We start from the raw sequence: 27,608 nt of genomic DNA, 5'->3' as shown, positions 1-27,608 counted from the left end.
GATGTCGTCTAGGACAGCCTTCCAATAGTCTTGAATCTCTCGGCACTCCCAGAGGAGGTGTCAGAGTGCCCCGTTCCCCACAGCCCCACCAGCATAATGCGCTTTGTGCAGGGTTGCCTTTATTAAGCCGAGCCAGCGTGAGGTGCCAATATATGGCCAGTTTCGTCGCTGTTTCCCTGGCAGCCGTGTTGCGAGTGGTGTGTGCAGCTCTATAGTAAACCTAGCTCCATTCCTTATGTGACAAGGCCCTCCCCAGTTCTGCCTCCCAACGCCTCTGGCCCGCTGTTTTGCCTGACGGGGGAGTCGGTGTAAGCATTTTGTAAAGGTCTGTGATGAGATGCCAGTCAGTCTTTCGTCACCAGCCATTTCTCGAAGACTGTCATGGGCCTACCTACCAAGGGGAGAACGTCCGGATGGGTAAGCCAGTGTCGGAGTTGGAAATATTGAAATAGATGAGGGGACCCAATCGTTGGGTTATGTCTGTAAGAGGGAGGAAACCCCGCAAGTCAAAAAGGTGGGGACTTCAGGGGACGCAGACGAGAGATAGCTGCAATGACTTCGTCTAAGCGAATAGGGGTGTCCAAGGAGTTCACATTGTCTTGAGACAACTCCGTTACATTCGCCGATTCCAAGTATCGATAGACCTCATCCGGCGAGACTTCGTCGTCTTTGTATAATGTAGCGTAAAATGTTCAGAATGCCTCTATCTGGGTCTCGCCAGAGATGTCCAGACCGGAATCATCCGTCAGGCTAGTAATTTGGGAGCTTTGGGTCTTTGCTCTCAGGGCGCTAGCAAGTAAGCGGCCTGTTTTGTTCCCCCCGACGTAATAAGAGTGACGTAGGCGCAAAGCGACAAATTCCGCCCGGTCCGTATCTAGACTGGCCAGCTGGGCTCTGGATTTAAGTTGTCTAGAGATTCTTGGGGCTCTGGTGCGACTATGGACCCCTCTCGAGTTCCGAGACACGGGCCGTGAGGTCAGCCCTCTTTGCTTTGCTTTCCTTGGCCTCTGCTGCCGCAATGGCAATGAGCTTGCCTCTGGCTACAGCTTTCAAGGCCCCCCATAGGGCGGTCGCGGAGGTCTCTGGAGTGTCGTTGAGCGCCAGGTAGTCGGTAAGGCATGTGTGGAGTTGTTTGGTAACTTCCGGCCACTGCAGGAGGGTCCTCCTAATCACCACGACCCAGGGGGGCGAGTGGACCTGGGGACCTGTCGAGTCAACTCCACAGCGTCATGGTCAGATAACGCTACAGGGATAATGTCAATGTCTTTGAGAATGGGGAGCAGTTCGGAAGAGCCCAAGATGTGGTCCAGCCTGGCGTAGATGTGGTGAACGTGAGAGAACGTGAATTGCGATGTGGTGGGGTGTGTGGATCTCCAAAGGTCCACCAGACCTCGGTCACGCAGCCAATCTTTACCAGCAGCCGTTATGGCTCCTGTGTCCCCACTCCGACGACCTGATCTGTCCATGTCCGAGTCCATTACTAAGTTACGGACTCCCCCGCGAGGCTGGGGAATGAAGGAATTCTGAGTTGGCTTGTTTCAGGAAGGTTTCTTGACCCGATTTCGGGGCATATAGTGAGGCAATTGTAAAGCGCTGTCCCCCTAGAAGAAAGGTGTGTGCTTGCAACCTGCCCTTAATCTCCCCCACTCTGTCCCCCACGGAGCCGCGGAAGCGCTTGGAGACTAAAATAGCCACTCCCGCCTTCTTTGTTGGGAGCGAGGAAAATAGCTGTTGGGGAAAAGCGCGCGAGCGCATCCTGTGCCAATCCTTAAGTAAGAGGTGGGTTTCTTGGAGTAGGCATATGTCTGCTCCAGAGTTCTCCAGGTATGAGATCACCGCCCTCCTTTTAAACTGATTGTTCAGACCCTTAACTTGAAGAGTCAGTACCTTCAGAATGGACTCCCATCACCGGAGATTATGTAAGCCCTGAGCTGTGTAGTTGCAGACTTCTTTCGGGACTGAAGGGGTGAAACGCAACAAGGTCACAGCTGACATTCCCCTTTCAGCACACTGCCCCCCCCCCCCTCCCCCCCCCCACCGAACCTCTCCCTCCCAAACAACCCAACTGTCAAATTGTCTACTCCGAGTCCAAAACCATTGTCCCAAAGCTGAACATACCTCCCCTCCTCCCTTCTCCCTCCCCCCCATCCCTCCAACCTAGAAAAGACATAGTCCCAGTCCTGTCAGTTCGCACAGGGCCGTGGTAAAGGTTCTTACAAGGGTCATATCCGATGGCGGCCTTTCCGGACCCCCACCCAACCCCCCCCCGCACCAGCGAGGGTCATGCTGTGAGTAATCTCCCTATCTCGGGTATGAGTCATTCGGAGGAAGATGTCTCTTTGGCCACCCCAGCCACTGCAGTTGCCCGCTCCTGTGAGATGATGGCTGCGTCGGGCTTCAAGCGATGTGAAGGGGACCGCCTCCGGCCCACCGTCTGCCAGCCTCCCCTGGAGGGCCCCTGCGAAGCTTTTACTGTTGGTGCATCGGCATCCCGGTCAATTCCAGAAGGGTGCAGGTGCCCGTAAGCGATCGCATTTGATGCAGGGTTCCATTCCATTTGAAGATCAGTCTGAATGGGTGACCCCAGGAGTAAGGGACTTCCTGACTTCTCAGGAAGTCCGTCGCTATTTTAAACTCCTTGCGTTTTTGCAATGTTATGGCCGACAGGTCCTGGTATAGGGCGACCGAGTTACCCTGAAACTAAAGGGGTTGTGCTCGTTCGGGCTCTCGTAGAATCCGCTCTTTCAACGGGAAGTCAGGGAGAAAGGCCAGTATGTCTGGTGGAGGGGCAGAGGCGTGCCGAGGCAATCCGACCCTGTGCGCTCTGTCCATGCGTATGGTAAAATCTGCTGGCTCCCCTAGGATGATCGGGAACAGGGCTTGCAAGTATCTCACAACGCCAGTCCCCTCCGCTTTCTGAGGGACCCCCCGGACTCGTATGTTGTTGCGACAGGAACTGTTTTCAAGGTCCTCTGCGTGGGCCTGAAGGTCCAGCTGCTGGTCCGTGAGTCGCAGGACTTTTTGTTGGAGCTGTGCGATTTCGTCGCTCCTGGTGTGGTCGGCTTCCTCAATTGCCTCCACGCGTTCACCAAGCCCCTCCACGTCTCGCCGGAGTTCACGGACCTCGCCCGCCACCTCTTGCTTCAGGGACTTGAAGTCGTCTCTGAGAGAATTAAACAGAGTCTCTAGGAAGGATCTAGTGATGGGTATCTGGTCGTCGGGCCGTGTTGGTCAAGTCTTCGCGGCCACCGGGGAAGGTGGGTCCTTGCTGGGTTTAGGTTGGGACTTGGCCAGCATTTCGGGGAGTGTCTGGGCCCCTTCTTCCCTCTGAGGCTTGTCATGGTGCGGCCAGCCACCGAGGTGGTCCGGGTGGCCGGCTCTGGGTGCTCGGAGGTGGGTGCAGAGAGCCAGTAGTAGAGAGCCGAGGACAGGTCGTGTGCCGCTGGTGGGTCGTGGGGAACTTACTCGGTGTTCTCTAGGCCCAGGCCCACGGGCAGTTGTGGTTTAACGGGCAGTCGGGCAGCGCACGGCAGTGGAGCTAGCAGTACCAAGGCCACCCAGCCGCCAAACAGGCCCCCAGCGGTCTCTTGTGTATCCCTAGGGGGGGCAGGCCGCCGTAGCAAGTTCAACGCCTACCGGTACCCCCTTTCATGCACCTGCGTTCCTTCTCAAATATCTCCCCGGCGGCCTTCCGCTCTGTTCCACGAGGCAGAGGGGCATAGGTGCTGGACCCGGAGGCTTGTGGTACCGCCCTTGGAACGCCGATGAAGCTCTGCTTGGTTATCTGTCCCCTGCCGGGGGCTCGATCATGCCCCCCGAGCCCTCGTCGCAATGCCCGCCTCCGCTCACCTCACCTTCTCTTTGTGACTGGCGCTGTGGCTTTGCAGGCCCGCACCCCTCTCTCTCCGATGGGCCGCGGTCCGGGAGAGATCCTTCGCCACCGGAACCTCGAGATGCGGTCACAGGCCTGGCCTGTTCCGGAATAGAGCAGTGTGGTGCACAGCCAGCAATGTCTCCCCCTCACCGCAGAGGCCGACCGGCAAAACCTCGTGGAGGGGCGCAGGCTCACGATCAGTAGGCCCGAAGCCGGGGCCTCTATTTCACCGCGCCCGGCCGGACCGCTCCTCACCATGGGCCGGGTCGCGGGATCGATTGGTTGCACCCTGTAGGGGCCCGCTTCTTCAAGGCCAGTGTCAGGGGGCCGCGGCGGCAAAGTCCACATATACCCGGCCGCCTCGTCGATGCGAAGGACAGGGGCGGCGGGGGCACAGTCCGTTCAGCTGCTCGTTGCGGCCGCCATTACTGAGGCCGCGGCCGGGGACTCTTCAACGTCCGCTGCCTCCCCAGGGTGTGTAGGCACTGCGGCGGGACCACAACCGTGTTCCGCTGTTGGCGCCGGCAATTCCCGGTGTTTTAGGGAGATCGGAGATGCAGTTCGGCGCTTACGGGCGGGATTGGGCTGGGAGCCTCAAAGACCTGCGTCCGATCACACCGCCATATTGGACATGCCCCCGTGACGTTGCTTTTTGAGTGAAAAGTGGTAACGCATACCATGTTGTTGATTCCCTCCTTTTCTTTGGGGTTTAAAGGTTGCTCTCTGGGGCAGTACCAAGCCCTCTTCTTAGCCCGTTTGAGAAGGCCCAGGGGATAACCACGTTCACGTAGACATTTGGTCAGTGTCTCACTGTCTTTGAAGAAGTCCTCCCTTTTCGTGCAATTCCTCTTCATTCTTAGGTATTGACCATAGGGTAGGTTGTCACAAAGATTGCGGGGATGGTGCAAATCATATTTAAGCAACGTATTACTTTCTGTCGGTTTCCTGTAAAGATCACAGTAGATCAAGCCATTCTCCACTTGAAATGTGAGATTTAAAAAGGCAATGTTACTCCGGTCATAGGTGATAGTGAATTGGATGTCCTTGTTTCTTTTGTTTAGCCATTCAAAGAACTGTTGTAAGTCGGTTTCAGTTCCTGACCAGATCATAATGACATCGTCAATATATCTTTTCCAGACTGCTATTGAATTGATGTACGGGTTTGCTCCTCATACAGGTACTCCTCCTCATAATCATCCATGTACAGGTTTGCTAGACTCGGTGCGTAGGTAGCACCCATAGCCACTCCTTTGCACTGGAAATAGAATTGTTGTTTAAAGATGAAATAGTTTTTCTTCATTGCAATCTCCAGGAGATTGATTAGGAAGCTCGTTGGCATCCAGTGCGGTGCACTTTGCCACTGGATTCAAGCAAGCTGGGCTGAAGACGGCTAGAATGCCAGAAAACGGTCCCCAAAGATTGTTTCCGGTCCAGGGAAGACATGGCTTGGCAGTTCGGGCTGGAATGTTCCCATGAGGCACAGGGTCAGACTGATTTGCATATAGCCATGTCTGAACTGGGGTGGCAGAGTGGGCTAAAGAACGGTGATGGATTAAACCCAGATCTTTTGACTGGGTGATTGATTCAGATACTCCGTCCATCACCAACCCCTTTTGGAACAGTTATTAGCCACGAAACTGAAACCTTCTCTGAACTTTGGTACATCAATAAATATTGCAGGCTCGTTCTTGACTTGTAGGCCCTTAGGTATTATGTTCGATGAGAGGTATTTTGTTAAGACATGTCCATGAAGGCAGGACCTGATTAACCTTTCTATTTTGAGCAGTTTTTCTTTAAGTGTAGCATCTACAATAGTGCAGTCAGATCCTAGTAGGAAATTAGATGCTCCCTGCTCCTGTATTAATTTTGCGACTTGATATATTTATTTACTTAACTGTTTGTGAATGAATGCTTGCATAGCGTAGTACTGCCCAATCCAACTTGGCTATTTTGCTAGCAGCCATTTTCACGTTTGTTGTGGTGCCTCCTTGCTCGGACCTACACCCCGCCCTCGGCCTCCCAGCTGTCCCTCCCTCCCACTGAGTCTACTGCCCCGACCCTCCGCCATCTCCTTTGTGACCGTCCGGATCCTTCCAGAGGCGGCCGCTCCCCCACGCACCTCCCCACCCCGACTGCAGTGATATCGTAGCGCTTGGCATTCATTGCGATTTGTGCCTCGCATTGCTCATACTTTCAAACTGTGCTTCATTTATTGCTTTGGTATCGTAGCGCCTGGCATTCATAGTGATTTGTGCCTCGCATTGCTCATACTTTCAAACTGTGCTTCATTTATTGCTTTGGTATCGTAGCGCCTGGCATTCATAGTGATTTGTGCCTCGCATTGCTCATACTTTCAAACTGTGCTTCATTTATTGCTTGCTTCCTCCTCGCATCGCTCGCACTTTTAAACTAGACTGCCATTAATTAGCCGCGCTGCAGAATCGAGTTAATTGAAGTAATTTTCACTCGAACACGCTTGTTGCTGTCTGTTGTTGCCGGATTCTAGAAAGTGACATAGGTGAAGCGCGCAGTCAGCGAGTCCGCATTGTGCCTTGATTTATTTATTTAACTGTTTGTGAATGAATGCTTGCATAGCGTAGTACTGCTCTCCTCGCCCTCAATCCCGGAAGTACACCACTTTGCTACGAAGCTACTCCAGGACGTACTCGCGGCCTTTTCGCCTGCCTCTTCTGCAAGTTTAACTGCTTCAGGACCCTCAACAATTCCACGTCCTCCAAACACAACTCCGACCCAAACCGCCTAAAGTGCATCCTGCTCAACACCCGCTCGGTCCACAGACACGCAACAGAACTCTGGGACCTAATGGACTCTGCGTCACCTGACATCGCCTTCCTTACTGAAACATGAATGAACACATCATCAGCTACAGACATTGCCATAGCCATTCCGGACACTTACAAGATTATCCGCAAAGACCGCACCAATCAAACAGGAGGAGGCATCGCCATCATCCACAGGAACACTATCAAAATCACAACCAGCTCCGACGACAATCTTACAACCGCCGAACATCTCAACTTTCAGATCCACACCGACCCCAGGACCACACTGAGAGGCACCCTCCTCTACAGGGCTTCAGGTACCCGCACCCAATTCAGCGATGTCATCACGGACTTCGTCAGCCCACACGCCCTAGCCTCCGAGAACTACATTCTTCTAGGAGACCTCAACTACCACCTTGACAACAAACTTGACAGCAACACCACCACCCTTTTGGACAACCTGGCCAATCTTGGACTCAAACAACTTGTGGACACCCCCACCCATGTAGCCGGACACACGCTCGACCCTATCTTCACATCCAGCAAGCACATCTCCTTCGATCGCACCACAGTTCTCCACTGGACGGACCACAGCTGCGTTCACTTCAGCTACAAAACCTCCCTAACCCACAATCTCCCTCAACCTATTCCTCGGAGAAAATGGAACAAAATCACCTCCAACCAACTCCTCACATCACTCAACCAAAACCCTCCCATTGGACCCAAACCAAGCGGCCACCAAACTCAAGCAATGGATCACCAATAGTGCTGACGAAATTAGCACCCCTGAATAAGCACTAGATCAATTCAACCAGCAAAAAGGCTCCCTGGTCCAATGATGACCTTAAAAAATCCAAGAAACTATGCCGCACTCTGGAGAAGATATGGAGAAAAAACCCAAACTCAGACAACATGGCCTCCCTCAAGTCAGCCACCCGCAAACACCACCAACTGATTCGATCCGCTAAGAAATCCGCATTCAAGGATCGTCTCGACAACAACACTCATAACAGCAAGGAACTCTTCAACATCGTCAAAGAATTCACCAACCCCACCGCAGCATCTAACATCACTCCCTCCCAAGACCTCTGCAACGCATTATCCTCCTTCTTCTACAACAAAATTGCTGACATCCAAAACAGCTTCGAGAATTCTCCAAGCGATCAACCCTCCCCACCCCCCTCTGATCCTACTCCGCCAACTAACTACCTCAGCGCCTGGAACCCAATCACCACTGAAGACACCCTTCGCCTCATGAACTCAATCCACTCTGGCTCGCCCACTGACCCTTGCCCCCACCACATCTTCAACAACGCTGACTCCATCATCGCCCCCCCATCTCCGTGATGTCATCAACTGCTCGTTCAACTCTGCCACCTTTCCAGAAAGCTGGAAACACGCCGAACTCAGCGACCTTCTGAAGAAACCCACAGCAGACCCCTCTGAACTTAAAAAATACCGACCCATATCCCTCCTCCCATTCCCGGCCAAAGTCATCGAGAAAGCCATCAACAGCCAGCTCGCCGCCTTCCTTGAACCCAACAACTCCCTTGATCCATCTCAATCTGGATTTCGAGCCAAACACAGCACCGAAACCGCCCTCATTGCAGCGACCGACGACATCCGAGCACTCCTGGACAACGGAGAAACAGTGGCCCTCATCCTACTTGACCTTTCCGCCGCTTTCGACACAGTCTGCCACAGCACCCTTATACATCGACTCAGCAACATCGGCATACAAGGAAAAGCCTTGGACTGGATCATCTCATTCCTCACTGGGAGAACTCAAAGAGTCCGACTTCCCCCATTCTATTCAGAGGCCACCGAAGTCATCTGCGGCGTACCTCAAGGATCCTCACTCAGTCCCACCCTCTTCAACGTCTACTTGAGTCCTCTCGCCTCCATCGCGCGTCCACGCAACCTCAACATCATCTCTTACGCTGACGACACCCAGTTAATCCTCTCCCTCACCAAAGACCCCAACACCGCCAAAACCAATCTTCACGAAGGCATGAAAGAAGTAGCCGAATGGATGAAACCTAGCCGCCTAAAACTCAACTCAGACAAAACGGAGGTACTCATCCTAGGTTCTTCCCCCTCAGCTTGGGACGACTCCTGGTGGCCTTACGCACTGGGCGCAGCACCCACACCCACAGACCATGCACGTAACCTTGGCTTCATCCTAGACTCCTCTCTCTCGATGTCCAGACAAGTCAACGCCGTCTCGTCTTCCTGCTTCAACGTACTTCGCATTCTCAAAAAGATCTTCCGCTGGATCCCCCTCGAGACAAGAAAGACTGTCACCCACGCACTGGTCACGAGTCGACTGGATTACGGTAACACACTTTACGCCGGAATCTCAGCAAAATTACAGAAAAAACTCCAGCGCATCCAAAACGCGTCAGCGAGACGCATATTAGACATCCCGCGCCAAGATCAAATCACCAGACATCTAAAAGACCTCCACTGGCTTCCCGTTAACAAAAGAATTACCTTCCGCCTTCTCACCCACGCACACAAAGCCCTCTACAATCTAGGCCCCGAATGCCTCAACACTCAACTGTCCTTCTACAAACCCACCCGTCAACTTAGATCGTCCAATCATGCCCTCGCCACAGTCCCGCGCATCCGGAAATCCACCATGGGTGGCAGATCCTTCTCCTACCTGGCTGCCAAGACATGAAACTCACTCCCCACTCACCTCCGCCTTACTCAGAACCACATCTCCTTCAGAAAAGAACTTAAAACCTGGCTTTTCGACAAATAATGAACCCCTTCCCCTAGCGCCTTGAGACCCTCTGGGTGAGTAGTGCGCATTATAAATGCCAGAACTTGAACTAGGAAAAACCCTCGCAGGTCAGCACCTGTGTCCCTCCGAACCTGGGTAATTTATGGTTAAACAAACAAGTGGATCTGTCGGGTAAGAAACATTACTTTAAAGATGCTAGTACATGCAATTAGCAAAGGACTCTCTGATACACATATGCAAATGAGAAATAAATGCTCAAGCAATAAGAAAATATTAATTTAGCCAAGTGGTAAATTCATGTATCTTTATATCAGAATTCAATCAGTTATGTACTGAATTACCTCATTCAGTGATAAACATTAGATATCGGATATGACCGTCAAACACAAGTGAAATTCGGTGACAATAGGTGAAAGTGCTCAGTGCATGGAGATATATACAGTGAAAAACATTTTATACAGCTATATACACAATTATTTAAAAGGCCAGGAATTAATTAGCCTCTAAGGAGTCCTAATGATCTTTAAGGGATCCTGGAGTTTCTGGACCTAGGATTAGCATCAACGTTTCGACCCTGATGCGCCCCAGTTGGTGGTCGCCGCGGGTCTTTATCAAGACGGGTATGAAATGGTTGACAGTCTGCAAAGTATAAAAGGCTCAGTATCCGAGAGATTTGTATGTGCAGTATGAGTGGCACATGAGAACAAAGACAAGTTAGTAGTCAAATTACTCACGTAGATCAGGAGGAATCTCTGCCTGATGAGGTGCCACAGAATGGCTGATCGTATCTAATGTGGAAATGAATTTCAGTCAAATGTCTGATGAATGCAACATAAGGATTATTTGACTGTTAGCTCTAACATTATAAATAGTGCGGGGTCTATTGGAGCTCCAAAGGTGAAAGTGATCGTTCCCAAAGTGGAGCTTGAGCATAACATTATCGCTTAAAAAAACGGATTCTGTTCTGGTCTAGTCATGTTAGAGAAACACAATTCCAATCAAATGTCTGATGAATACAACATAAGGATTTTGTGACTGTTAGCTCTAACCTTATTAAATAGTGCGGGGTCTATTGGAGCTCCAGAGGTGAAAGTGATCGTTCCCAAAGTGGAGCTGGAGCATAACATTATCGCTTAAAAAACGGAATCTGTTCTAGTCTAGTTATGTTAGAGAAACATAAGGCTAAGTGACTCCGAGGTCTGATCGCTCGATCCCGGTGACTGGCGCATTAAATGTGTGCACTAATAAAACCACGAGAGGCTCTATGTGACCCGACTGTTCAAGTCCAGTCATGCAAGTAGGGAAACACAAGGACGAGTGACTGCAGCAAGATTGGCACCCTTGCTGTGGTGTTTTTGAACTGCTCCTGTGCGTGAGGGTGATTTGGGGAACGAAAATAGATCTGCTGGCAACTCTATTAGAAATTGGGGGCTGTATTGTTTTTAATTGCTTGTCATTTGTAAAGCATTTTTCGTCATTGCTGCTCTCAATAGTGTTTACGGTGACTACTACTGCAAATAACCTACCTGACTGCATTTCCACTGCTGGTCCCCGGCCTGCCACGGCTTGTGCCGTTTATGCGGAGGGACAGGAAGCAGCGGCACACCTGCAGCGTCATCAGAGCTGCCCCGCCCTCCTCCCTAGATAATCCCTACACTAGCGCGGACACGCGCAGCGGCGCGCCAAAGGCAAGCCCCTCTGCACCCGTCCGCGCCTGGACACCGCCTCCCGCCTAAACCCTTGGTAAATTTTTTCTTTTTTCTTCCTCCTTCTCATTCTATTGGGTTGTGGCTTTCCCTGTATTACTATTATGATTTGATACAGTCGTCAGGAACTTCTGTCTTTTAATCCACCCAAAGGGTTAGCTAATATTCCAGATTGCACCAAGGTAATCTACCCAACCATTGCACCCCCTAGGATGGAGACCAATGCAACCTCGAGGGGCTCGCATAGGAAAGCGCTTGCTAATTTTCAATTAACGAACACCAGCGCTAATGTAGATAGTAATACCTTCTCAGCGCTGTATCTTAACACCAGATCTATCCCTAAGCATGCTCTTGAGATTTGGAGCCTATTGGATAATAAAAAACCAGACATCTGTTTCCTTTTCTGAAACATGGCTTCACAGCCTGGTTTCTCCTGACCTAGCCATTGCTTTTCCTAACGAATACCAGATCATCAGACATGATAGAGTACTAAAGAGAGGGGGAGGCATTGCCATCGCGGCAAAAGCTCCCATTGAAATTTCTAAGCTCGAGTCTCTCTCTAATGAATGGCTGGAAATTTTAATAATTAATATGAAACTTAATACCAACTCTTTTGGAAGGGCTGCTTTAGTATATAGACCCCCGGGAGAGATGTCTAAAAGATTGTTGGCGAATTTTGATTTATTAGCATCACATGTGCTGGCCACTGATAAATTTATCCTACTTGGGGATTTCAATCATCATGCGGAGCTAACACATGATACGGACTCCTGCAACCTAATAATTTCCTTGGAAACTCTGGGTCTCACACAAAGGGTACTCCACCCTACCAATCATGCCGGCCACTCCCTTGATTTAATTTTTACCAATTTAGTAAATTTCACTTGTGAATCACCCACGCCTATGATCTGGACTGATCACTTTTTTAGGCTGTAGGTAGCAAGGACCCCCTGATGAGGATAAATATCCTGGGACAGGGTAAACAATATGTGAGAAATAAACAATCCCGGGCATACACTGAGGAAAATACACAATAGAGGTCAAGGATAACTAATCCGAAAGAAACAGTATCTATAAGTCCTTGGCATAAACTAACTCCAGAGGCGTTCCTGTCTTACTTCGTACCCCCCAATAACAAATATGAGAATATTGAACTAATGTTTACCCAACTGGATGTATCCATTAAAATACTCTTGATGAAATTATCCCGGAAACCTCCGTCAACGTTAAGAGCATTGCCTCACCTTGGTTCACTGAGGACTTGAAGCGTGAGAAAGCGACCAGCAAAACAGCTGAAAGGCGTTTGCGGAAAAATAGAACGTAAGAAAACCGCGACAGTTATAAACTCATTCACTCTAACTATTTAAACATAAAGAAAGCAAAAACGCTTTATCTTTCGCAGAGAATAAATAAGGCGGCCAATTCAAGTAAAGAACTGCATAAAATCTTGAAGGAGTTCACCACCCCTTTGGCGGAGCGCTCCGCATTTATCCCCTCCTTAGAGTGGGTGAACTCACTATCTTTTTATTTTGATAACAAAATTAAGTTAATCTACTCCTCATTTTTAGCAGCCAATCAGGATGAGCCCATGTCAGGCGCAGCATTTCCAGGGACTGTGGTCTCTTCTGAAACCACTGTCACCCCGTCCTTAACCGAATTCGAGCCAACCACCTCAGATGAAGTGTTAGAAGCCCTTAAGAGAATTAAATTGGGTTCCCCCAACGATTTACTATCCTCACGTAGATGAAGTTGAAGGGATTTGTAGAGCACTCTACTACCAAGCAGTTTCTTGGCGCTGTAGTAGGAACCTGAAACTGAGGGAAGGAGGGGAGGGGTGTTAAGAAAAGGTAGGAGTTAAGAAGAGTAGGCAGAAGAAAAGAGGTGGGTTTTCAAAGCTGCCCGAAAGTCAAGGTAAGAGGGGGTGGATCTGATGACTAAGGGGAGGGAATTCCAGAAAAGTGGAGCGAGTGTCGAACCTGGATCCACCCGATTTCTTTTTGCGGAAGCGGGGGACCTGGAAGAGGGACAGGGTGGAGGAACGGAGGGTTCTGGTTGGAGTATAAGCAGTGATTTTAGATCTGATAAATGCATGGGCAGTGCCGGCAAGGGACATAAAAGTCAGGCAGCCCATCTTGAAAAGTGAACGTTCCCTGATGGGAAGCCAGTGGAGGGTTTTAAGCAGGGGAGTGGTGTGACTGGATTTAGGGAGCCTATAAATGAGGCGTGCCGCTTGATTCTGGATGAGCTGTAGGCGTCGGCACTCATAGGCAGGGATGCCTACATAGAGGGCATTGCCGTAGTCTAGGCGAGATAGTATCATTGCCAACGTGATGATTTTGAGGGCTTCGTCTGAGAAGTAGCGGGAGACTTTGCTGATGGTTCTCAGGGAAAGAAAGCAAGAGGAGACCACCGAGCTGATTTGAGGTCGCATAGAAAGATCTTGGCTGACTTTGATGCCCAAGGTTTTCACAGAAGCAGAGGGAGACGGGGGAGAACCAAAGATGGGGGGCCAGAAAGCAGAGGACCAAGGATTAGAAGGGCCACCGATCAGGACAAGTTCCGTTTTATCGGGGTTTAGTTTTAGTTGGTTGAGGTTCATCCAGTTATAAATGAAGGTAAGAGTGGAGTGAACCGTGGAGATGGAATCAGAAGAGGTGGTGAGATTGAAGATGAGTTGGAGGTCATCGGCGTAGTTGAACGCCGTGACCTCCATGTCCTGTAAAGCAACAATGAGCGGGTATATGTCGAGATTAAATAGGAGGGGGGAGATTGAGGAGCCCTGGGGGACTCCACAGGAAACCGAGAGGAGGGGCCGTGAATCCCTCAAAGCGAACACCCTGAGAGGGGTCTGCCAGGAAGGAGGTAAGCCAGGCCAGAGCCGATCCTCGAATGCTGGCGCCCCTGACACGATCGAGAAGGACGGAGTGGTCGACCGTGTCAAAGGCAGCGGAGAGATCAAGGAGGACTAGGGCCTGAGGGGAGTTGGTGTCAGCACTACGTCTGAGATAACCGACCACAGAGAGAATGACAGATTCTGTCGAGTGAGCCGGCCTGAAGCCGGCCTGTTGGTCAGCTGGGAGGTGGTGAGTCTCAATGTAGTTAGAAGTGAGGAGGTGATGTGGCTCTCCAAGATTTTACCTAGGAGTGGGAGGAGTGAGATGGGCCTAAAATTGGAAGGGATGGTGGGGTCGGCGCCAAGTTTCTTTATGATGGGAATAACCGTAGCATATTTGAACGTGTCAGGTACGGTACCCAGGGAGATAGAGGCGTGGAGCAGAGTCAGAGGGGGGCCGGACAGTGGGAAAAGATTTCCTTAAGGATGTGAGCGGGGCAGGCATCAGCTGGAGAACCAGTTTTGACCTTTCCCAACAGGAAGCAGAAGGTCTCTTCTGAGATTTCGGGAAACTGGTCTAAGGAGGAGGCAAGTGGGGGTAAGGAAGGGCAAAAAAAGGAGGGAGGTGCCAGGGGGATGTTCTGCTTTATAGTAGTGAACTTTTCAATAAAGAAGTCGTTAAGGGTGTTGCAGAGGAATTGGGAGGGGATGGGTCTGGGTGCAAGTCTGTCGGAGGCGGCGGCAAGCTCATTCACAATTGTGAAAATCTCCTTGGATTTAATGACCGCCTAATGGATTTTCTGAGAGAAGTGTTGTAGCTTGGCAGTAATTATAGCCTTTTTGTGGGCCCGAAAGAGAGTCAGGTAATGAGTCTTGAGATCTGGATCGTAGCTGCGGCGCCAAAGGCGCTCCGCCTGCCGAAGTGCCAATTTTTGGGCTTTCAGGGTGTCGGAGAACCAACGATTGGCGTCATGGGGACGGCGCATTCTCACCCGTCTGAGAGGTGCGACTAGGTTGCAGGCCTCTAAGAGCCAGTTATTAATGGTAGTTACCTGCCTGTTAGGGGGCATTCCTGCCAGGGTGGGAGCGGAAGAGGCTAGGGAATGGCCTAAGGCGTTAGATCTACCTTGCTCCAGTTGCGGGCAAAGATATTTTTGGGGAGAGGGTGAGTATTAATCTTCCCCAGGGGGGTGAAAAAGGTAATCAGGGAGTGGTCTGAACAAACACAAGGGGATATCTCGGGCGGCGAGATCGAGAGATGCAGTAGATGCAGTGGGATACTCCCGCTTTTGGCCGACACATTGACTAACATTTTTAATCACTCCGTTGGGAATGTCTCAATTCCTAGCAGTTGGAAGCTAGCCCAGGTCAAGCCTATTCTCAAAAAGCCCAAAGTGACCCATCCATCCTATCCAATTATAGACCTATATCCCTTCTACCATTCTTCAGGAAAGTACTTGAACCATCTAGTAAATAAACGAGTTACCACCTACATTGAGACACATGCATTGTTTGATCCCTCACAATCGGGTTTTCGTGCCGCTCATGGTACGGAGACCACAGTGATTGAGATGGTAGATAACATTCGGCTCTCCCTGGATAGAGGGGAGTCAGCTATTCTGGTCCTGTTGAATCTATCTGCGGCCTTTGACACCATCTCCCACAGCATTTTGAAACCTCGGTTGTGGGAGATTGGTGTCAGGGGCAACGCCTTAGCCTGGTTTGAAGACTATCTCGCCAGCCGCTATACTTATCTCAAAATGAACAGCCTTGTATCCTGGATCATGCCTCTCGCTGTGGGCGTGCCACAGGGGTCGATTCTTAGTCCCCTGTTGTTCAACCTATATTTGACCCCTCTGGCCAATATTATAAAATCCTATGGCTTCTCCACAGTGTCGTACGCAGATGATACACAGGTGTTAATCACCTGCAGTTCTCAGTTTCTTGACACCTGTATTGGGTTCAAACAGTGCATGGTTCATATCAGCGGCTGGATGAATGATAATAAGCTCCAACTCAATTATAGCAAAACTGAAATCTTGCTGTTTGGCAAGGCCAAAACCATCTGGTCCCAGGATTGGTGGCCTCACGAACTTGGACACTGCCCGGAGCCTAACGAAGTGGTGCGCGACCTGGGCAATATGCTTGACAGTGCTCTCTCGATGAAAGCACATGTCAACCAAGTATCTAGTACTTGTTACGGAATACTTAAACAACTGCGCAAAATTTTTAAATGGCTTCTTCTAGAGGCAAGAAAACCTCTGGTTCAGGGGCTTATTATAAGCCGCCTAGATTATGGAAATGCTATGTTTGTGGCAATCAATGAGTGTGTGCTTACCAAACTTCAAATACGACAAAATGCGGTTGCCCGACTGGTACTGGGACTACCGTCGAGGTCTGCTTCTGCACCTAGTCTGAAAGCACTCCACTGGCTCCTCGTGCGCCAAAGATGTCAATTTAAAATCCTAAGTCTTACCCATAAACTCCTTTATGGTATAGGCCCTTCTTACCTGGCAAAAAAGCTAGTCTGGTACAGACCGTCCAGAACCCTACGTTTTAGCTCGAAGTCCCTTCTTTCCCAGCCTAAGGCGTGTACCTCCAGAAATGGATGCAGGGCTTTCTCCTATCTGGCACCGCAATTATGGAACAAGCTGCCCTCCCATCTGTTGTCTCTCTCTAACCACCAGGCGTTCCGCAGGAGTCTGAAAACCTGGCTCTTTCCAAATTAATTCCCCTCCTAGACATTCTTGCTCCCCTTAAGGTTGATGCCTTCTTTCTGCCAAGCGCCCTGAGACCTCTTCTGGTGAATTGTTGCGCTATACAAAAGCCTTTGACATTTGACATTTGACTGTGAGGTCTGTTCGCTCGATCCCGGTGAGTGCTATAATGTATCCGCGAGAGGCTATATGTGACCCCAAGGTGGGCTCGCTCAAGCCTGATGACGGGTAATATAAGTTAGCGCATGTCCATATATATAGTGAGTGGTAAATCAAAGCAAACCTGCAAAGTGCGTGGGCCAAAGGACTAAATATGACCTCTCAGTGGGCTAGGTCTAGCCCGGTGGCAAGCGCATGCAGTGGGTGGAAATTGGCAGCCTAGCCAAAGAACATGGTGTCAGAGTGAGCGGAGGCTCGCTTACCCATCTCAGAAGTATCTAGGGACGTTCCGTGGGGAGCAAAGAGCAGTGTGTCTCCTGTCTTCGCATTTCCAGAAATGCCTCTCCAAAGCAGTCTAAGGCAGTTTAGAGAATCTCGTGAACGTCGGGCATGCCCGTTGCTAAGCGATAATGTTATGATCCAGCTACCACTTTGGGAACAATCACTTTTGCCTTTGGAGCTCCAATAGACCCGCACTATTCATAAGGTTAGAGCTAACAGTCACATAATCCTTATATTGTATTCATCAGACATTTGACTGGAATTGTGTTTCTCTAACATGACTAGACCAGAACAGAATCCGTTTTTTAAGCGATAATGTTATGCTCCAGCTACCACTTTGGGAACGATCACTTTCACCTTTGGAGCTCCAATAGACCCTGCACTATTCATAAGGTTAGAGCTAACAGTCACATAATCCTTATGTTGTATTCATCAGACATTTGACTGGAATTAATTTCCACATTAGATACGATCAGCCATTGTGTGGCACCTCATCAGGCAGAGATTCCACCTGATCTACGTGAGTAACTTGACTACTCACTTGTCTTTGTTCTCATGTGCCACTCATACTGCACATACAAATCTCTCTGATACTGAGCCTTTTATACTTTGCAGACTGTCCACCATTTCATACCTGTCTTGATAAAGACCCGCGGCGACCACCGACTGGGGCGCATCAGGGTTGAAACGTCGACGCTAACCCTAGGTCCAGAAACTCCAGGATCCCTTAAAAATTATTAGGACTCCTTGGAGGCTAATTAATTCCTGGCCTTTTAAATAAATGTGTGTATATAGCTGTATAAAATGTTTTTCACTGTATATGTCTCCATGCACTGAGCACTTTCTTCACCTATTGTCACCGAATCTCACTTTTGTTTGACGGTCATATCCGATATCTAATGTTTATCACTGAATGAGGTAATTCAGTACATAACTGATTGAATTCTGATATAAAGATACATGAATTCACCACTTGGCTAAATGACTATTTTCTTATTGCTTGAGCATTTATTTCTCATTTGCATATGTGTATCAGAGAGTCCTTTGCTAAACGCATGTACTCGCATCTTTAAAGTAATGTTTCTTACCCGACAGAACCACTTGTTTGTTTAACCATAAATTACCCAGGTTCTGACGGACACAGGGTTACCCCTTTTCTTTAACCATATCCTACATAATGACCAGTATTTTAAATGCTTGCAATTGCAACACATCTGGCAGGTGGAGAAGGTCGTACTAGACGACTTCCTGGACTCTGCGCCATTGGAAGGGAGATTCCTCCAAGGTGAGATAGCTGGGAAAGTGGTCTCGTAGACGTTTAAGACTATTCTCAGTAACGTCCCGGATACCCTGATGACCTGCAGTGAAATTAAAGTTGCATAATGTAAATCAGTAGTATGTGCTATGCCTTTTATCTTACCTTAATTCCCTATAATTATAGTTTACATTTCTGTAACTGTGACACAATTGAGTGTACTATCTAGTCATGCTAGTCTATGAAGAGAAACATGATTTTTTTTTTAAACAGATGACTGAAAAAGCAAACCTGTATTCGATCAACAGTTTTTAGTTGTACTGGGGAGGCAGCAGTGTCTAATGAGTTTATTTAATAGGATTGCTAATTTAAATGCCAGATTGTGCTTAATGTAATCCTTCTTTTTTATGATTTTAGAACTTGATTTATTAGAAAGGCACCAGGATTTTCAGTGCGGGCACCTGTATTGTGGATTGTGCTTAGCTGCAGTACAGGAATTTACTTCTGCGTGTCCTGCTTGTGGGGTAAGGCTTAATCTTGAATTTCATTAGATTGGGGAGGAAAAGGACCTAATCCAAATGTTTAATAAAGTCAGTAAAAATGTCTCAATGCATTTTGCCGTTCATGTTGGTGAAAATTGTTTTGGGAAATGGTTAACATATGAATTTATTTAACCCGTTCGATGCATCGGACGGCCCCCAGCTGTCCGACGTCAGGGTGGGCGTGTGCGGAGGACGGCCGGGGGCCGTCCGTACCACACCCACTCATTATTTCTTCTGCACCGCGGTGTGATTCGCGCAGCGGTAAACTAGTTAATATGCTAAGAATTGATCTCCCGTGTTCGCACCACTCCTAAAACCCAAGAAGTTTATCTTTTTGCATGGCAACTTTTCGGTGCATCCGAAGGTTAACCCCTCCTGTGTGCAGGGAATTCCCGCGCTGTGCCGCGTTTCCATTAGTGGGCAGGGATTCGGACGGCCGGGGGCCGTCCTGTGCACACGTCCACCATGACGCGTGACAGCTTCTGGCCGTCACGAGCATGCAAGAGGCTAAGACAAACAGTTTTACAAAAACATCGTTTATATTAAATAGAGGTATAGAACAATGGTACTGTGAGTTCCTGTGGAACTAATAATCTAAGTTCACGGTTGGTGTAAAGGTTTTCCTCTTGGTCCTTTTTTTCCTTGTTCCTAAGGCAGTGTTTACAGGATGCAGGGAGTAGTCTTGGTGAACAGTTATTTACCACATGAAACCAAGTTTCTTTCTGTGTATGCTTGATTGTCAGGCCTACTCCATGAAGAGGTAATAGGGATTGCAATTTCTGTACTGTATTGTATAGTGGTCACTCGATGAAATCAATGTCCAATCTGAGATATTGTTTTTAAAAATAGGCCTTTAGTTACTATCCAGAAAAGCAAATCTATAAAAGATAAACAAAACATGCCTTACATTGTTAGCATTTTTTTGTGTTGGCGCTACGACCCATAAGTTGCCAGTGCTTTTTCAGTGAAGCACTATGATCAAAATATCTTTGTGGTATGTAGGCAGTATTAGTTTGAATGGAGACTTGAGTTGCTGAAATGTATGGATCTCAACTTTTACTACTGCTTGTTACTCCGTGAACAAAGGTCCAGACAGGATATTAGTGTGTCAAGTCTGCTGTGATGTTTTTGCAGTAACCTTGCATGTGTGGAGGTGTAGCTCAGTGCTGGGGTTGGGGATTTGCAAAACTCCACTAACGCAACAAAAAAACTATCCAAACTTGGCATTGGGATTCAGAGCCCTCAAGGATACAGGTGTGGCGTGTTGGAGAACTAGCTAGCATCAGTGTTCAGTTGATGATTGCAAGGGGGTTTCGTTTCTAGTTACAAGTTCACCTAATACATTGCAGAAATCAGTCACATCTTTTCCTATATATGAAGCGAGTAGTTCGACAGGGTGAGTACTGGTGGTGGAAATGGGCTTAGTTTCTACGGTGTGCCTCCTGGGGTGCACAGGTTTAAGGTCTTGGGTGTATTAATTGGCCTGTGGTGATGAGACATTCAGTGGACCAGTGGTTCACAGTATTTACCCGGGGAGAAGAAATTAGGGTTTTGATCTACTACCCCATGAGGTGCAGAGATGCAACATTTGATTGCAAATTAGGGAGAAAAGCCTTAGCAAACTTGTTACTGACAGCTAGGTGAGTCACTTAACGATTTAAGCATGGACTTGACCCACAGATACAAAATTGCGGCCATGCTGCAGACTTGAATGGCTCCCATGCAGGTCCAGACGTTTGGGTTTTGGGCGCTGGGACAGTTTCTCCTCCTTTCTCCAAGGCACTACATCTGGAAGACCAGTTTGTATCCAGTACATACTCCATTAATGAACCAGTAGGGCTCAAGGGACTCCCACAAAGAGGGATGTGAACAGGCACTAATTGGTCAAAGGACTGTGTATTCCAAGGTATACATTTTAAACTAGAGTGGTCAAATGTACGGGGGCGCTAGAGGGCGCGCTTGCGGAATGGCTGCCTAGACCTGCAGCTCCCGCTCCTTGGACACTAATCCTGCCTTAATCCTACACCACGGGGTGCCGTGTTGCCTTCAGGAGTCCGGATCCTGCATCCAGAGAGTGCTCCCTACACTCGTCCCAAGTTTGAAGTGGCTGCGATCCTCAGGGCCGGAGATACGGGCTCCCGAAAACTGCCCGACACCTGCCCTGGAGCTGCATGAGGAGGGCGCTCGGCCGCCACAGCTACGCGACCCCGGGGCCTGCCACGAGGCGCCCAGGCCGCACTGAGACCTCGCCTGCCTAACCCCTCTGAGCCGGCGTGCGGTGGGAGCTGAGCGGGTAAGCGACTGCTGCAAACTCGCGTTGGGTCTCCTCCCGGACGACGCCTCACCAGTACAGTGAGAGAACTGCTCCTGCCGGGCCGCCTGCTGCCACGGCCCTGCCAGATCGCCGTGCCTGTCCTCCATAGCGCCGCAAGCCCGGATTTGCGCGGCGCTGCCCACCAGACTCATCGACCGGGGGCCGGGGCGGCCCCATCTATGCAGGATCCCCCTGTCGCTTCCCGCTCTGCTTGCCTGCACGGCGCTGCGCGACCTTCGAGCGCTGGAAGCGCTGACGGCTGCCATCGAGGTGACCGGCTGCCATACCTCAAAGGTGCTACCCGGTGAGTCACGTCACGCCCGATGGTGTCTAGTGGGGCACGCTTCCCTGGATTTGACCCTGCAACTCGTCGAAGTGGCCGGTGCCTCGACTTTCACCTTACCTGACAGGTTCCTGAGGCTACGGCTGGGTGCCCAAGACAGAACGGGCGGCCACTATCATTGTGCATTCGGTGGACACGTGGCGCTACAGGTGGCACCGTCCATATTGCGTGACACTGCAGCGCTCCGAGCCTGAGGCCCTTCTGACCTGCAACTGGCTGCTTGTCACCCGCATTGCTCTTTCAACCTTCCCTATTCTGTTTGAACTCTCACTTGCCTCTGGTCACTACCATGGGACGACCTGACACTCGCCAGCCTAAGCTGAGCTTCGATAACTCTCGCAAGGGCACTACATCGACACAGATGAGCCCGGGGCCCAGCGTGCCGCCCCCACAATCTGCCCCACCTATTGCCCCTGCTGCGGACATTACCAACCTGATACAGGAAATGCGTCAAGGATTCGCTACCGTGGTGGAGAAGGTGGACGGCGTCACAGCCCGACTGGACGCCTTGGTCCATAAAGTGGACCGCCATGAGGAACGCCTCACAACTGCGGAACAAAGAATCTCCGACAACACTGATGCCGCCGCGTCCCACGCGACACAGTTAGCGAGAATGGATAACCTCCTCCGCATTATTGCGGCAAAGAATGAGGACTTTGAAGCACGAAGCCGCCGGAACAACATTCGCATTACTAATGTGCCGGAGTCCACTGCCACGGGCAGAATGGAGCTCTATGTGGAGAAATTGCTCAAGGGCTCAATCGGAGAGGAAGCTTTCTCATCCCAGTTCATAGTGGAGAGGGCCCATCGCTCGCTGGCGCCTATGCCCCAACCTGGCCTACCACCGAGACCTATAATTGCTCGTCTTCTGAATTATCGTGATCGCGACACGGCCCTCCGAGCAGCCCGGACACAAAGATCACTGAGGTTTGAGGGCATCACATTCTCCATCTATCCTGATTTCACGCCGATGGTTCAGGATGAGCGGCGCAAATTCCTTCCAGTGAATAAGAAACTGCGGGAGGCTCAAATAGACTATGCACTCTGAGAGTTACTCACCAGGGCAAGCAACGCTTTTTCACCAACCCGCAGAAAGCCGAGGATTACCTTAAGTCGATCCGGAGGGCACGCAGGGACGACCAGGCACCTGTGGACGAACTAGAGGACAATGAACTACCTCCAGAGCACCAAGAGGACTAATGGCCTTTACATACTTCGACCTACGACTGCAACGTACCTAATTGCTGGCTGGCGCTGATTCACCATTTGGGAGATGGAGAGATACATGAGCGACGACCTTACTGGCCATTGCACCCCAGTGGTAACGTATACCAAGGACCACTCTCTCGGCCCTGGCCTCCACCGAGGGCGGTACAGATTGGAGCTATGGGCCGGATAGTGGCAGCGCGCACTTTCAGATGTACCCCTGTCGGGTATTCCCCGCTGACCTATTGTTTGTTTGGCTGTTTGCCTCTCTGAAGTTGGGGGGGAGGGGAAAGAGGGGGGGTCGTTTTTGGGGGTTTCATGGCTGCTGGCATGTTTGGGATGCTGGGGTGGGTGGGGGGAGGTTGGACTTCGTGAGGTTACCATTGCATGGACTGTGCATATATTTCCTGGCCTGGTGTGTGACTTGGCTCTTGGGGTGCGGGTGTGGATTCATGGTTTGGCCCACTTGGGCACCTTCTTCTTTACTGTCGCTATGCCCATGGCCGCTGTGAACTCGACTGCGCGATTGACATGTCTTTCATGGAATGTTCGGGGGTTGAACGATGCTAGGAAATGCAGGAATGTTATTGAGTACTTAAATAGACATCATATACAAGTAGCTATGCTGCAAGAGACACACATGCCCATACGCAGAAACACCCCATTTGGACTGAAATGGGCAGGGACCCGCGCATTTTCCTCCTATTCGTCATATGCAAGGGGTGTGGCGATTCTTGTCGCCCGTGGCATACCTTTCCACCTCTTTGGGGAGGAGGTGGACAGGGAAGGGCGGTATGTTTTGCTATGGGGCAGGGTGGGACGTGACACCTATCTATTTGTCTCAATGTATGCACCGAATATTGACTCACCTGTCTTTTTTTCCACACTGTGGGGTAAAATTGTTTCAATCGGAGCACGACATGTCATCTGGGGTGGTGATTTTAATCTGGCGCTGGCGCCCTCCCTGGACAGAGCGGATGGTGTTAGTTCCTACAAGCCCCGAGCTAGGGAGGTTTTGGAGGGAATGGTGGAGGAAGGTGGTCTGTTCGATGCCTGGCGACAGCTACATCCCCACGGACGGGAGGGCACGCACTTCACACCGGGACATGGGCGCGCTTGGATTACTTTTTGGTAAATCGAGACATCACTAAGGAACTATTGGGAGTTGACCATTTGCCCAGAACCTATTCAGATCACAGCCCTGTTAGACTGCAGTTCCGGACTCCTGGATGGGACAGTCCGAGACCACAGTGGAGGCTGGGCCCAGATATGCTTCTTGATGAGCTTTTTCGCACAGAGTTGGGTGAGGAGATTAGGGATTTCTTCCCTAGGAACAGGGGCTCAGTGGAGTCAGTGGAACACATATGGGAGGCTTTCAAGGTCACTATAAGGGGTTTCTGCATTTCTAAAAGCCATGGGGTCCTGCGAGATATTCTACGTACCATCACCACACTAGAGGGAGAGCTGCGTACACTAGAGATCCAAATGGCGGCGGGGGATGACCCACACTCACAGATAGCCTTTAGAGACACACTGTCCAAATATGAGGAGGAGGCTGCCAGGGAGGCGAAATACCGGGGCAAACACTGGGTGGCCCGGAAATACTGTGAAGGGGATAGGCCTGGTAAAGTGCTGGCCTCACTCACGCGTACACCACGAGAACATAACACCATATTAGAGCTCACTGATGAGACTGGCGCTGTCACTAGAGAATCGGATGAGATACTCACTGCCTTCACGACGCACTACTCAACACTATACACATCCAAAGCGGAGGCGGATGCTCCATACGCTGACTATTTGAACGACGTAGCGCTATGCTGGCTCAGCGATGGCGTTAGGGAGTTCCTTGCAGCGCCTTTCGAGCTCGATGAGGTTCGCGAGGCCATTATGTCCCTCCAAAATGGAAAGGCCCCGGGGCTCGATGGCATCCCAGCCGAATTCTACAAAGCTTATATTGATATCATGGCACCCGTGCTTAGCGAAGTCTTCACCGAATCGTTAGCTGATGGGGTGTTACCCCGCTCTATGCGCGAGGTGGTTATCACCTCTCTCCTGAAACCTGGTAAGGAACCTACCTCCTGTGACTCTTACCGTCCACTCTCCCTTCTAAACTGTGATGTGAAGATCCTCGCCAAGGTTCTTGCCACGAGACTCTCCCTGCTCATGACTAGAGTTGTCCTGCCCGACCAATCTGGCTTCGTGGCGGGTAGGTCTACTTCCCATAATCTCCGCACCCTTTTCTCCCTGCTTCGCTCGGTCCATCCTGATGTCCCCGTGGCGGCTGTTTTCCTGGACGCTACCAAGGCGTTCGACTCTGTCGAATGGCCCTACCTCTTCTCGGTCCTGGCCCGCATGGGTTTCCCTAAACTGTTCTTAGCCTGGGTGCGCCTCCTATACACGGATCCCACGGCGAGGGTACTGATAAATGGGAAACTGTCGCCACCCATCAGCCTTACGAGAGGCACCCGCCAGGGATGCCCGCTCTCGCCTCTATTATTCGCTATTGCGGTTGAACCACTAGCATGCCGCTTGCGCCAGTTACACCGAGCGGGAGCGGTACAATGCTTGCAGCGGCAAATCGATGTGTCCCTCTATGCGGATGACATCACACTATACGTCAAGTTCCCGGATCTACACCTTAACCCCCTACTTCGTGAGTTTGTCCTTTTTGGAGGAATGTCAGGTGTTCACATCAACTGGTCTAAATCGCAATTTTTTCCCCTTACGGATGCGATACGCGACTTCCCACTAGATTACCTGTTGGTGTGGTGCCGAGATGATCTTCGCTATTTGGGGATCCGTTACCTGTTGGTGTGGTGCCGAGATGATCTTCGCTATTTGGGGATCCGTGTGGCACGAGATAAGGATGAGACACTCCGCTCCAATTATGGAGTAGCCATAACCAAACTGGCTGCCTCCGTCGATAGGTGGATCACGTTGCCACTCTCCATGGCTGGCAGGGCCTCCCTCATAAAAATGGTAATATTGCCCCGTTTCCTGTACTTTTTCCTCAATATCCCCTACTACCCTGGTGCTTTTTTTTCAAGACAATCCGCGCGGAACTGCGCAGACTCTTTTGGGGTGGCAAATCTCCCCGATTAAAATGGTCCACATTGACCCTTCCCTATGACCAAGGCGGCTTTGACATCCCTGATTTCGAAGCATACTACCTGTGCGCACAAGCGCATTTTGCCTACCACTGGATGGCTCCTACTCCCTTCATGCCACACATAGCAGTGGAAGACTGGATAGCACACCCACTTCCGTTGAACGGCCTGATACACTGTCCCGAGACTTCCATCACTACTTCGAATACCTCGGTCTCCTGCACACTAGATGCGTGGCGACGCATCGCTCGGCGGCTGCTCTGCACACTGCCCTACTCCCCTAGACTTCCTCTTGCCTATCACCCACAGCTTGCCTTGTTATCGGAACTGGGGTTTCGGCAGCTCTGTGACAAGCTCCATATCACCTGCTGGGGAGATCTGTTTCACAACGGACTTTTTAAATCGGCGGATCTTTTTTTCAAAATGCAAGCACACACGCCCCTTGAACTCTTTTACTATATTCGACTGCGCGCTGGGATGCGGGACATCCTTCCCGATTACCCTGCTGAACCTGCGACCTTGCCACCGCTACACTACCTTTTGGAGTCACAAGATGGGACCCATTTGGTCTCTGGGCTCTACCGCCAATATCGCGGAGCTGCTCCTTTACCGATCTCTGCTGCCCGATTGCACTGGTCAGTGGAACTCGACACTGAGGTCTCGGACGACCAATGGAAGTACTGCTGTACATTGACTTCCCGCATTTCTGCCAGCTGCAGGTTGAAAATTATACATTATAAATTCCTGCAGAGGATTTATTACACACCGGTCCGGAAATACAGGTTCGGGCTGGCCGATAGTGACCGCTATGAACGATGTCGAACCGAGCATGCTGACTTTCTCCACTTGGCATGGTCCTGCCCCCAGATTGCTGACTACTGGCGACAGGTCATCGAGGCTGTTGCGGAGATGGTGGATGAGGAGATTCCTGCGGACCCTCTGGTAGCCATCCTTGGATATACAAAGCACTTATCTAAGGGATGCAGAAAATTCGCCGACATAGCATTCCTCTTGGCCAAGCGACGTGTTGCTTGCCGTTGGAGCAGAGGCAGAGCGCCCAAGTTCAAAGACTGGCTAACTGACTTAACATATTGCCAAGATCAACATACCACCTTTTCTGAATTATTGCCTCTCACAAGTAGACCTAGGAACATTTGGGATCCACTGGTACACTACTTGCTTAAACGCTCAGACGGTGATGCGCAATCGGGCGTTGAGCCTACCATTTCCCAATCACAATAACATTTTTTCACTACATTTTGATTCTTGACTATGGAGGAAGCGTGTTGCCTTCCTCCACTTGACGGGCCTCTCTGCCCCTGCTGTCTCCTCGTAGAGCGAATGGCCCCTGCCTCCACAGTGCTGCCCCCTCGCCCCTTCCTGTGCCTATGCTCCCTCCCTGCCATGTAGACGAAGGCCCCCCCCCCCCCTCTGGGGAGAACTATCCTGCATACCCCCGTAGATTCTGGCACTGTCACCCCACGAACTGCCGCTATACTAGGAATTTGAGCCTGGGACATTCACCTCCCCACGCAATGGCACCTGGCAGAGCCACCACACTACACCACTACCATACATTATCATCGCACAATCGTGCACCACCGCTTAGTTGTAACCTCGTTGGGATGTTCTTTTGGTTCTTGTTTTCCATGCTACAAAAAAGGAGTGAGACTCTTCTCTCGCTCACAAAAAACCTGTTAGGCTGCTGCACATCCTTACTTGGCCTGCTTCACCG

At 50.4% G+C, this 27,608-nt stretch overlaps 1 protein-coding gene across 1 annotated transcript in view; it reads left to right on the top strand.

The window, feature by feature from the left end:
* Positions 1 to 27,608, top strand: part of RNF17 (ring finger protein 17) — a 2,333,865-nt gene that overhangs the window by 53,024 nt on the left and 2,253,233 nt on the right. Inside the window, exon 2 of the mRNA XM_086933472.1 lies at positions 18,776 to 18,882. Within this exon, the coding sequence (XP_086789598.1) occupies positions 18,776 to 18,882 (107 nt within the window). The remainder of the gene's footprint in view (positions 1 to 18,775; positions 18,883 to 27,608) is intronic.

Source organism: Lissotriton vulgaris, chromosome 8 (genome assembly GCF_964263255.1).
Source record: "Lissotriton vulgaris chromosome 8, aLisVul1.2, whole genome shotgun sequence".
NCBI lineage: Eukaryota > Metazoa > Chordata > Amphibia > Caudata > Salamandridae > Lissotriton > Lissotriton vulgaris.
This window is presented reverse-complemented; position numbering and strand designations above follow the sequence as displayed.